Raw genomic sequence first — 13097 nt, 5'->3', positions numbered from 1 at the left:
CACCGTTCCTGATGCCGCCACTCATCCCAGTCCTGGGATAGCGGTCGATCGTATGCCAGCCCGGCCTCCCTTCAGAGTTGTCAGTCAATGGGCCAGGCTAGGCAGTGGCACCGGGCTCCTTGGCCAGTGCCATGCTACCAATGGGCCCCAGGGGACCGACACAGCCTCTGGTGGTTGCTTGCTTGGTGGCTGGAGCCTCGGAAAGACCATCAGCCTCCCTTTCTCAGCCTCCCAGAAAGGAGTTAGTGGAGTGTTCATCCCCAGTCCCATGCTCAGAAGGGGTCCAAGTGGTGGGACCTATGGTACCGGTGGGGACACAGAGTACCACACCCCCATCCTTGTCCTCCTCCGATGAGACGATCATGGCCCCTCCTCCTCCTGTCCTGCAGGAGGACACGAAAGCCCACCAAGAGCTGTTGAAAAGGGTGGCATCAAGCCTCAACCTACAAGCTGAGGAGGTGGCAGAACCCTTGGACTCCCTGGTCAATGTCCTCTCGGCTTCGGCACTGGGAAGGGTGGCTAAGATCTCGAACGCCTTGTGGCAAACCCCGGCTTCCTTGTCCCCCATCTCTAAGAGGGCGGAACGGAAGTATTTTGTGCCCGCCAAGGAGCACACATACCTGTATACCCACCCCATCCCCTACTCTTGAGTCGGTCAACCATAGGGAGTGGCAAGGTCAACCCGCTCCTACTCCTAAAATAAGGACTCAAGGAGACTAGATCTATTTGATAGAAAGGTTTATTCATCCTCAAGCTTCCAGCTAAGGGTGGCGAATCACCAAGCCCTGCTGGGTAGATACAATTTCAATTTTTGGGACTCCCTCCAGGAGTGTGATAAGAAAGAGTTCAAGGCTCTGGTTGAGGAGGGCCCCTCAGGCAGCCTCGGATGCCACAGATACGGCTGCAAGGTCTATGGCCTCCATGGTGTCCATGAGGAGGGCGTTGTGGCTCCTGCTGTCTGGATTGTCCAGCAAGGCACAAAACTCCTTACAGGACCTTCCGTTCGATGGCAAGGCCCTGTTTGTGGAACAAACAGACGTGAAGTTATATGGTCTGAAGGACTCCCACATGATATTAAAGACCCTTGGCATCTATGTCCCGGCCCTGGCCAGGACCAAGTTTAAACCGCAGCAGGCTCCCCGTCAGGCCACCCACTCCAGATATGAGCCCCCTTATAAAAAGTCAAGGGACTATAAAAAGCACCCGCAAAGGCAATCCCGGCCTGCGCCCCAGCCTGGGCCCTCTAAGCACCAGTTTTGGCGGGATGCCTGGGGGCAACTTCCTAGTTCATACCAGGGATCCACCCGCAATAAAGCTTCCCTTCTCCAACCAGTTGTGTGCTTTTCTCCCGGAGTGGCCATGGCTGACCTCGGACTGATGGGTCCTCAACACGGTCTCCCAGGGCTACATCCTCCAGTTTACTTCTACCCCACCCACCCTCCATCCCCATCCCTCTTCAGGGACCCCTCTCACGAGAGCCTACTCGAGCAGGAGGTGAGGCGGCTCCTTGGCTTAGGAGCAGTGGAGGTGGTGCCAGTGGAGTTCAGACACAAAGGGTTCTACTCAGACTATTTCCTTAACCCGAAGGCCAAAGGAGGTTCAGGCCCATTCTGGACTTGCAAGGCCTGAACCAGTACATGGTAAAGCTCAAGTTTTGCATGGTCTCTCTGTCCTCCATCATCCCCTCCCTGGATCCCGGGACTGGTACGCTGCCCTTGATCTACAGGACGCGTATTTCCACATTCATATATTCGAGGGACACAGGCGTTTCCTCCGTTTCACGGTTGGGCAGGAGCACTACCAGTTCACTGTACTCCCGTTTGGCCTGTCCACAGCTCCCAGCATATTCACAAAGTGTATGTCTGGGGTAGCGGTCTACCTCAGACCTCAGGGGGGTCCAGATCTTTCCCTACCTCAGCAACTGGTTGGTCAAGGGCAGATCCATGTGGGAAACCTCCAGACCCAAGGTCTGTGGTCCGCACAGGACCTGGTCCTGCATGTAAATGTCAAGGAGCTCAGGGTGGTCCGCCTGTCATGTGTGGCCTTCCACTCGCACCTGGCAGGCAGAGTGGTCTGGGTTCTCATGGACAACACAGCCTCGGTGTTCGACATCAGGAGTAGACAACCTATGGCACGCGTGCCGAAGGCGACACACAAGCTCATTTTCAGTGGCACTCACACTGCCTGGGTCCTGGCCACCGGTCCGGGGGGCTCTGCATTTTAATTTAATTTTAAATGAAGCTTCTTAAACATTTTTAAAACCTTATTTACTTTACGTACAACAATAGTTTAGTTATATATTATAGACTTATAGAAAGAGACCTTCTAAAAACATTAAAATGTATGACTGGCATGCGAAACCTTCAATTAGAGTGAATAAATGAAGACTCAGCACACCACTTCTGAAAGGTTGCTGACCCCTGTTCTACATCAACAGGCAAGGCGAAGCCCATTCCTCAGCCCTCTGCCAGGAAAGTGCTCAGACTGTGGGACTTCTGCATAGCCCACGATATTTACCTGGAAGCCCATCATTTACTGGGTATCCGGAACTCTTGGGCAGATCCGCTGAGCCGGGACTTCTCCTCTCAGCACGAGTGGACACTGCACCCAGAGGTGGCGCACAGGATTTTCAAATGTGGGGCACTCCTCAAGTGGACTTGTTCACGTCCCGGCAGAACTGCCGGTGTCCCTGCTTCTGCTCCGGGGGGGGGTTGGGCGTGGGGGCGATCTCTGATGCCTTCCTTCTGTCCTGGTCAGGCCAACTTTTCTATGCCTTTCCCCTGATTCCACTGATCGGCAGGGTCTTGGAAAAGAGAAAAATGGACAGGGCCCGGGTCCTCCTGATCACCCTGGCATGGCCAGGCAACATTGGTTTGGGACTCTCATGAGCCTGGCAGTCGCCCTGCCATGGCTGTTGCCAACCCACCTGGACCTGCTCTCCCAGGAGCAAGGTTGCCTCCTCCACCCCAACCTAGCGGCACTCCACCTCATGGCGTGGCTGCTCCATGGTTAGGCCAGGAGGAGAGGACTTGCTCGGAAGGGGTTCAGCACGTCCTCCTGGAGAGCAGGCATCCCTCCACACATCAGGCCTACCTGGCGAAATGGTCTCGGTTTTCCTGGTGGGCTGCTGATCGGGGCGTCTCACCCATGGCTGCTCTGATCCAAATTATATTAGACTACCTCCATCTTAGAGCCCAGGGCCTAGAGCCTTCGTCCATCAAGGTACACTTGGCGGCCATATCGGCCTTCCACCCGCCAGTGCAGGGTCACACGATATTCTCTCATGCCATGACTGGCCGATTCCTTAAGTCGATTTTTTAGGAAACGATTTTATACAGTCGATTGTGTGTGTCCCCACTAAGTGCATTAAGTCGGCGGTGTGCGTCCACACTACCATGGCTAGCATTGACTTTTCAGAGCATTGCACTGTGAGTAGCTATCCCACAGTTCCCACAGTCTCCGCTGCCCATTGGAATTCTGGGTTAAGCTCCCAATGCCTGATGGGGCAAAAACATTGTCACAGGTGGTTTTGGGTACATGTCGTCAGTAGCCCCTCCCTCTGTGAAAGCAACAGCAGATAATCGTTTGGCACCTTTTTTCTGTGCGGACACCATACTGCTTTCAGCAGACAGTGCAGTAGGACTGCTAACCATCGTCATCGAACGACTGCTTCCGCTGCAACTCTGCTCTCCTGGTGCCATGAATCCACCTTGCAGGCCCTCTACATGACCATTGTCATCCACCGCTTCCACTGCAACTCTACTCTCCTGCTCTTGTCTTGCCATACCACGGTGTAGCAGGGTGCTGGTGCAAAAGCACCTAATTACCTCTACTCAGCCAGCAATCACTCGAAGAAGAAAAGACAGTTACCTTTTCCGTAACTGGTGTTCTTCGAGATGTGTTGCTCATGTCTATTCCACATCCCGCCCTCCTTCCCCTCTGCTGATGAGCTCTGCACAGTCACCTGTGCTGATCAGCTCACCACGCTGGCCAAACAGGAAATGAAATTCAAAAGTTTGTGGGGCTTTTCCTGTCTACCTGGCCAGTGCATCTGAGTTGAGAGTGTTGTCCAGGTGGTCACAATGGAGCAGTGGTTTCCCCAGGAATTGAAATTAGGGGGGGTGTTCGAATTTACAGGGGGGGTGTCAGGACCAATGAGATATGTAAAAGAGATATGAATAAAGTAAATGTTTTGTTAGGATTATGCAAATTTAACATAAGAATAATGCAAGTTACACCAAAACACATAACAGGTCTAGATTTCTAAAAAAAATATACATTTAAAAAAAAGTATTTAATTTAAATTGACTTTTGAAAAGTAAGCCATCATAGGGTAAGAGGGAAGATCCTCTCATGGATCAGTAACTGGTTAAAAGATGGGAAACAATGGTTAGGAATAAATTATCAGTTTTCAGAATGGAGAGAGATAAATAGTGGTATCCCTGAGGGGTCGGTACTGGGACCAGTGCTGTTCAACATATTCATAAATGATCTGGAAAAATGGGTAAACAGTGAGGTGGCAAAATTTGCAGATGATACAAAACTATTCAAGATAGGTAAGTCCCAGGCAGACTGCGAAGAATTACAAAGGGATCTCATAAAACTGGGTGACTGGGCAACAAAAATGGCAGATGAAATTTAATGTTGATAAATGCAAAGTAATGTACATTGGAAAACAATCTCAACTATTCATACAAAATGAAGGAGTCTGAATTAGCTATTAACACTCAAGAAAGATCTTGCAGTCATTGTGGATAGTTCTCTGAAAACATCCACTCAGTGTGCAGCGGCAGTCAGTGATTCCCAACATTCTGTTTGCTTCTTTAAAAAGAACAGGAGCACTTGTGGCACCTTAGAGACTAACAAATTTATTTGAGCATAAGCTTTCGTGGGCTACAGTCCACTTCAACGGATGTAGCCCACAAAAGCTTATGTTCTTTTTGCAATACAGACTAACACGACTGCTCCTCTGAAACCTTTGCTTTTTTAAGAAAAGGATAGATAATAAGACAGAAAATATCATATTGCCTCTATATAAATCCATGGCACATGTACACCTTGAATACTGTGTGCAGATCTGGTTACCCTATCCCAAAAAAGACATACTGGAAATGCAAAAAGTACAGAGATGGGCAACTAAAATGATTAGGGGTATGAAACAGGAGAAGAAATTAAAATGACTGGGAATTTTCAGCTTAAAAAAGAGACAACTAAGGGGGGATATGCTAAAGATCTATAAAATCTTGACTGATGTGAAGAAAGTGAATAAAGTAAATGTTTTGTTAGGATAATCCAAATTTAACATAAGGAAAATGCAAGTTACACCAAAACACATAACAGATCTAGATTTCTAAAAAAAAAAAAAATTAAAAAAAAGTATTTAATTTAAATTGACTTTTGAAAAGTAAGCCATCATGGGGTAAGAGGGAAGATCCTCTCATGGATCAGTAACTGGTTAAAAGATGGGAAACAAAGGGTAGGAATAAATTATCAGTTTTCAGAATGGAGAGAGATAAATAGTGGTATCCTTGAGGGGTCAGTACTGGGACCAGTCCTATTCAACATATTCATCTGGAAAAATGGGTAAACAGTGAGGTGGCAAAATTTGCAGATGATACAAAATTATTCAAGATAGTTAAGTCCCAGGCAGACTGCGAAGATCTACAAAGGGATCTCACAAAACTGGGTGACTGGGCAACAAAATGGCAAATTAAAGTCAATGCTGATAAATGCAAAGTAATGCACATTGGAAAGCAATCTCAACTATACATACAAAATGATGGCATCTGAATTAGCTGTTAACACTCAAGGAAGAGATCTTGGAGTCATTGTGGATAGATCTCTGAAAACATCCACTCCATGTGCAGCAACAGTCACAAAAGCAAACAATGTTGGGAATCATTAAGAAAGGGATAGATAATAAGACAGAAAATATCATATTGCCTCTATATAAATCCATGGTACGTGCACACCTTGAATAGTGTGTGTAGATCTGGTCACACATCCTAAAATATATATATTGGAATTGGAAAAGGTACAGAGATGGGCAACTAAAATGATGAGGGGTATGAAACAGGAGGAGAGATTAAAGTGACTGGGAATTTTCAGCTTAGAAAAGAGATGACTAATGGGGATATGATAGAGGTCGACAAAATCTTGACTGGTGTGAAGAAAGTGAATAAGGAAATTTTATTTAATCCTTCACATAACACAAGAACTAGCAGTCACCCAATGAAATTAATAGGCAGCAGATTTTAAAAAAACAAAAGGAAGTATTTCTTCACACAATATAAAGTCAACCCAGGGAACTCTTTGCCAGGGGATGCTGTGAAGACCAAAACTATAACAGGATTTTAAAAAGAACTAGATAAATTCCTGGAGAACAGGTCCATCTGTGGCTATTAGCCAGGATGAGAGGGATGCAACGCCATGCTCTGAGTGGCCCTAGCCTGTTTTCCAGAAGCTGGGAATGGGCAACAGGGGATGGGTCACTTGATGATTCCCTGTTCTATTAATTCCCTCTGAAGCACCTGGCCTTGACCACTGTTGTAAGACAGGGTACTGGGCTATATGGACCATGGGTCTGACCCAGTATGACCATTCTTATGTAAAAATTAATTATAATAAAAATGTTTAGTACAGAAACTCCCCAACATAATGACCTCTCAAGATAGCAACAATGTGAGATAACAACATTGGCAAATACTGCATTTTAAAAATCTTGGCCTACTGGGAAACATATTTATATAAGTTTCCATTCCCAGTCACAAATCTAGCATTCTGGAGCAAAGTGACTAAAATATAGTCCAACAAACAAATGTTTATTTAACATGCCCCTCACTTTTCCCTCCACCGCACTCCACTCACCGGTGTTGTCCTTGGTCAGTGGAGACTCAGAGTTCAGAGGTGCTTTCACGTGAGTACACCTTCCAGGTGGGGGACAAAAAGGCACAGTTTGCTCTGGCCATGGCTCTTCGTTGTGCCATGGTTCACTTTACCACTCTGTTGCCAATGGCCCTGCACAGTCACCTTCTGCTGTCACCTACCACTGTGACCTCTGCGAGTTGGTCTCTTGAGGTTCCACCAGCTCTCAGTGATTTCAGCTGAGCTCTCAGTGCGGGAACCTTGCTGCTAGTGCAGTCTGGGCTGTCTCTTACACAAAAACACTGTACCCACAGGAACACTGTCCCCACAACAGGACTAAGCAGATTGTCAGTGATTTCAGCTGCAGTGGTCACTTAACAGAACAAAAGACTATCTATAGAGCCTAATCAGCTCTGTCTTTAAACAGTGGAGAGGGACAGGTCCCCACCCTCTCTCTTGATGCCTTAAAATCATCACAGACTAAGTACAGTTCTACTGCCCTTTACTCATACAATAAGAACAACATTTCATCCCCCCTTCCCCGACATTCAAGTGGTTTGTAACCCAACCCCAGCCAAAATCTATCACTTGGACAACACAGCTCTGTTTGCTGGATACCTAGGTAGATTAGGTGTGAATGTAAATATAATCTGGCCCTGAAGCCTTAGCCCCCAGCTCATCACTAGCTGTCAGGGAGAACTCATTTAGACTTTGCTTACAAATCATCATTTGAAATTATTAGGTTGGCCAACATCAACTAAATGAATGCACTGACATCATAAAAAACAGCTGTATAAGGAAGCAAGGAAGCTAGTCTATGTTCATACTTTTCAAATATATTATACTTTTTCAGATACACATATTTTATCAGCAAAGAATCCTGTGGCACCTTATAGACTAACAGACGTTTTGCAGCATGAGCTTTCGTGGGTGAATACCCACTTCTTCAGATGCAAGTAGTGGAAATTTCCAGGGGCAGGTATATTTATGCAAGCAAGAAGCAAGCTAGAGATAACAAGGTTAGTTCAATCAGGGAGGATGAGGCTGTGAATGGCTTGCCAACTACAGAACCAGTTTCTCCTCCCTTGGTTTTCACACCTCTACTGGTAGAACAGGGCCTCATCCTCCCTGATTGAACTAACCTCGTTATCTCTAGCTTGCTTCTTGCTTGCATATATATATACCTGCCCCTGGAAATTTCCACTACTTGCATCCGAAGAAGTGGGTATTCACCCACGAAAGCTCATGCTGCAAAACGTCTGTTAGTCTATAAGGTGCCACAGGATTCTTTGCTGCTTTTACAGATCCAGATTAACACGGCTACCCCTCTGATACTTGACATATTTTACCATACACTGTATAAGCTTTTAAAGTGTGTATTAATGTTTCAGTTTAAATTCAGATTTCCAAACAGTCACTAAATTGGTATGTAACTAGCTCACAAAACTTGGGGGGGTGTTGGGAAAATTCAGGGGGGATGTACACCCCCTGGGGGGGGTGTAGGGAAATCACTGCAATGGAGCACTCTGAGATAGCTCCCGGAGGCCAATACCATCGAATACCGTCCACACTACCCCAAATTTGACCCAGTGATGTCGATTTCAGTGCTAATCCCCTTGTCAGGGAGGAGTACAGAAATCGATTTTAGGAGCCCTTTAAGTTGATAAAAATGGCTTCATCGTGTGGACGGGTGCAGGGTTAAATCGATCTAACGCTGCCAAATTCGACCTAAACTCGTAGTGTAGACCAGGGCAGAGAAACATATACTGAGATTTTGCTGTGAATTGAAATCTATGCTTATGTACCTCAAGTAATTTGAATCAATAATAGGGAGTGGTTTTGATACAGTCTACAACTTGCAGAATTTGATTTTTTTAAATAATTTTGATGGATAATATCAATGTTTATTTTTAAAGCATTTTTATTTTTATCAATCAGTTTTCACAGTTGATGGAAATTATGTGGCATGGTAGACAATTATTTAATGACAATAGAGCTTGAGATTCAAAAAGTTAAAGCTTTATAAACCTTTAAAACACAAGTTTTCAACATCACACCAAAAATACAAAGTAAATATCCTTAAATCAAACTCTAAAGTTCTCAAGCAGTATTTTTCTTACTTTGCCTATCTATACATTTCAGTTATCAATAGAAAAAAAATTGTTGTTGGCTTTTCTGTGTATGGTGAAATTGACATTTACCAGTAAAAATCTAATCCTCCCAAATCTAGCTCCAACAAATAGAACATCAAAGACTGAAAATGAAAAATTGCCTGATTAAAAATAAAGAAATCTCCAGAAGTTTTACTCTGAAGCAAGAGAGGAGATTTTCAGATAACACCACACTAAATGCTAATAGGATCAGATGAAATTCTGAAACCCTCTAGCATTCCATACCAAGAGTTTTCTGCCTCTCCTTGAATTCTTTTTAATAAGATCTAGGTTACATTTATTATTTGTAGTGCAGTAGTTCTTTAAAGGCCCAATCAGGGCTCTGGGCCCCATCATGCTAGGTGACATACAAACATAACAAAAAAAACAACAGGTGGATACATCAGACAGAATGAGGAAGATCAACAGTGAGACAGTTGTGCTAAGTGATACACAATGATGACAGCAGTGTTCATACAATGAAGAGTGACTCTCTCATGAACCTCTTTTATCATATTTTCTTTCTGTCGGATCTAAATCAAATCTGTACCAGATTTTTCTTTCACATCATGCTATATATAAGCTCATTTAAATTAATGTTGCCCACTTCATGCCTACACTGCACAATAATATGCCTTCCTAAAACACACTCTTCGAACTCTAGACTTACAGCTCAATGAATTGTTAGGAAAACAAACTCTCATATCTGCAGTCTCCAAAATTACAAGGCGCCTATATAAACACTGAATCCTTACAGTACATTCCTCGTGTTCTATTTCCATTCTATATGGTTCTATACGGTAAATCCCAATTTAAACAATGGCAGCCCTGTAGGAAAACATCTCACACTGAAGCTTCCAAGATGATAATAGATAGTTTATCTAATATATCAGTCCTGGTCTCCCACCTTCATGATCTGTAGTACGCCCTTCTGTTCTAGTCTTGGGTTCCCCAAACAGCTTTGCCAATGCACCTCAGTTTTGATCTGCAGCACCTCTGCTACTCCATCCTGAGCAAAGGCTTTGTGAGATTCATAGATTTTAAGGCCAGAGAGGACCACTGTGATTGACTCCTTTGACCTCCTCTTTAAGACAGGCCATAGGATATCATTGTATTAATTCATGTGTCAAAATCAAGGGCAGTTTTTTAAAGGAAAAAAACCACCCAATCTTGATTTTAAAGTTTCCAGTGATGCAGAATCTACCACAAACCTTGTTCCAAAGATTAATTACCATCATTGCTTAAAATTTGTGCCTTATATCTAGTCTGAATTTGTCTAGCTTCAACTTCTAGCCATTGGTTCATATTATATCTGTCTGCTAGATAGAAGAGCCCACTATTACCATTTTTGTTCCCCATGGAAGCATCTATAGATTAATCAAGACATCCCTTAACCTTCTCTTTCATAGGCTAAATAGATTGAACTCCTTAAGTCTTTCAATATAAAAAACATGTTTTTGAATCCTTCAGTCATTCTTGTGGCTCTTCTGCAACCCTTCTCCAATTTATCAACATCCTTCTTTTAACTGTGGACACCAGAACTGGACACAATATTCCAGCAGTGGTGGCACCAGTGCCACATATATAACCTCCCACCTTCCTACTAGAGATTCGCTTGTTTCTACATCCAGTGACATTAACCCTTTTGGCCACAGTCTTATGCTGGGAGCTCATGTTCAGCTGATTCTCTTCCAGGAACCCCAGGTCTTTTCCAGAGTCACTGGTTCCCAGGATACAGTTCCCCACTCTGTAAGTATGGCCTGCCTTCTCTGCTCCTAGTCTAGTCTTGGGTCCCAGTCCTGAAAAGACTTTCGCACGTGCTTAACTTTACACACTGTGAGAAGTACCATTTTTCAATGGGACTACTCACAAAGTTAGACAGTTGCATATGGTTTTGCAGGATCAGGGTCTTTGACTGTAAGATCTTCAGGGCAGGGTCTGCCTTTATTTTATGTTTGTGCAGAGCTGAGCACACAGCACTTAAATAATGAATGACGATGTTTATGTGATCTGAACCATGGGACTTTCATCAAGACTTGTAAAGAAATCTTTTCCATTCACAGTTTGATCTTTATATGATGCTATTAGGCCCTGCATTCACTATTGTCTCCGTCTGCCCACACTCCTTTCAAAGATCACCAATTCCACGGTCTCCCTAGATTCCCCTAAGCCTTTTCGAGGGTAGGGGGTTGCTTTCATGGAACCCAGAAACCCAAGCGCATGCGTAAGTCTTTGCAGGATTGGGGCCCAAGACTAGACTCCTAAAAGCACCAGAATTTCTCCTCTAACCAGAGAGCAGATGCAACTACTTGGATGATAATACCAACAAGGAAACCAAGAGGAAATGTACAATCATCTGTAGGTTGCAAACCAAAAAACATTTTATGACTCCTTTGCTTTTGTCAAAACGCTTGAAAGACAAACTGAATAATTTCTGTATCACCGACACATTCCGCTCATCTGCTTGACCTTTCAGTTCACCCCACAATTTTGAAAAATGTCATTTTTGGTTTGACCAAAACAATTCCCTCCCCCTGCCCCAATTTTTCAAAACTGCTTGGAAACTGAAAAGTCTCTTCTTCAGCCAGGTCAGTCACAAGGCCACCTTTCTCTAGAGCAGTGTTTCGGAACCTTTTTGGTACCAGGGACCAACTTGCTGCCTCCTAAACTGTGTCAGGGAGATCTCAGGGAGCAGTGCCTGTCCATGGACTTGTTGGTGAGAAACGCTGCTCTAAATCACACACACAAATGGAGCTAACTGCCTTTTTGTTCTTCCTCTGTCCCTTCCTTCATTTTATATTGGAATTTTCTTTCCCAATTCCCTTCTTCTCCTGTCTCTTCCCCATATAGAGACATCATACGACAGAGTTCCCCTTCCTTATGGTAATACTGAAAGGAGCCCATGTAACACCTGACAGTTCTGGTTAGGGGCCAAGTAGCACATGCACTTTTCTGTCACTCCCAGTGATCAGCTGGGGTGGAAGGGTAGTTGTCACAGCTCCCGAACAGCTGATCAATGGGAGAGGGAAACACTGCTGTGCATATGCTATTCAGAACCTGATCAGGACTGTCATGGCTCACAAAGAGAAAGTGTGTGTGGGGGAACAAGCTCCTTCATAAGTGCTGATGGCCTCTGGCCAGGTTGTTCCCCAGTCAGTATATTCTTGCTACATCTTGATAAAGGGAGGCAGAAAAAGGTGAGGTACTTACTCAAGGTCACACAAGGAGTCAGTGGCAGAGCGGGGAATAGAAAACAACAGTTTTATCATCTATTCTCCTGTTCCAACCTCTAGTAGGTTGTCTGTAAACATGGTTTTCATGGCACGTGCTTTGCAAATGAGTCCACCTCCTAACCATGGGCTTATATCCTTGTATCAATGTCTATCTCTGGTTCTCTTTCTGAGCTTACTTTGAAACTGTTTTCCTGTTTGAGGCTCTTTGGTCCTTCCTTTCTCTTGAATCCAGATAGCCTTTGGGGGCAAGTTGGGAGGTACTGAACCCAAGAGGAGGTGCAGAACTTGGTGCCTATCCCAAATGGAAGACTGTAGACTTCCAAAACGCGCGTCTCATCACACTCCTCCTGGCAGGTCTCTTTCCATGCTAAGAGTCCTCGCTCTTCCTGGCTTCCTACCAAAAGGAAGTGAGAGGAAAGTTACCGAGGAACCATTAACACAGACTTAAGCACATATTTAGTGCAGTTCCCTAATTACACACAGTTCTGGTATCGTACTACTCCCACCATAGTGTCTCAGTGCAATATGATATATTGATACTTTACACTTCAGTAGCTCTTCCTATGTTCAAAGCATTCAACAAAATTAATTAACACTATTAGAAGATACTTTTCTTCCTGATACAACAGCATTGTAAGCCGGATTCTCCATTGATTACAATGTGGATCTATCACATGCCATGCATGTTGACTACAGTTAAAATAATCCATTTTAAAACTAGCCTGAGTGCACATTTCCTCTCCCCTCTCCCCATGTCCCCAGCTCCCCGCTTAAGCTTGCTCAAAACAGAAGACTTTCTGTTGTCAGTAGACATTACAGCCTATCTTGCCAGGGCTTTGCGCACAGCTGG

At 44.6% G+C, this 13097-nt stretch overlaps 1 protein-coding gene across 1 annotated transcript in view; it reads right to left on the bottom strand.

The window, feature by feature from the left end:
• Positions 1-8815: 8815 nt before the first annotated feature.
• Positions 8816-13097, bottom strand: part of LOC123343831 (solute carrier family 23 member 1-like) — a 64054-nt gene continuing 59772 nt past the window's right edge. Inside the window, exon 12 of the mRNA XM_044979267.1 lies at positions 8816-12641. Within this exon, the coding sequence (XP_044835202.1) occupies positions 12376-12641 (266 nt within the window). The 3' untranslated portion in view covers positions 8816-12375. The remainder of the gene's footprint in view (positions 12642-13097) is intronic.

This window comes from Mauremys mutica, chromosome 1 (genome assembly GCF_020497125.1).
Source record: "Mauremys mutica isolate MM-2020 ecotype Southern chromosome 1, ASM2049712v1, whole genome shotgun sequence".
Classification (NCBI taxonomy): Eukaryota; Metazoa; Chordata; order Testudines; family Geoemydidae; genus Mauremys; species Mauremys mutica.
The sequence above is the reverse complement of the archived record's forward strand: the minus strand, read 5'-3'. Positions and strand labels throughout refer to the sequence as shown.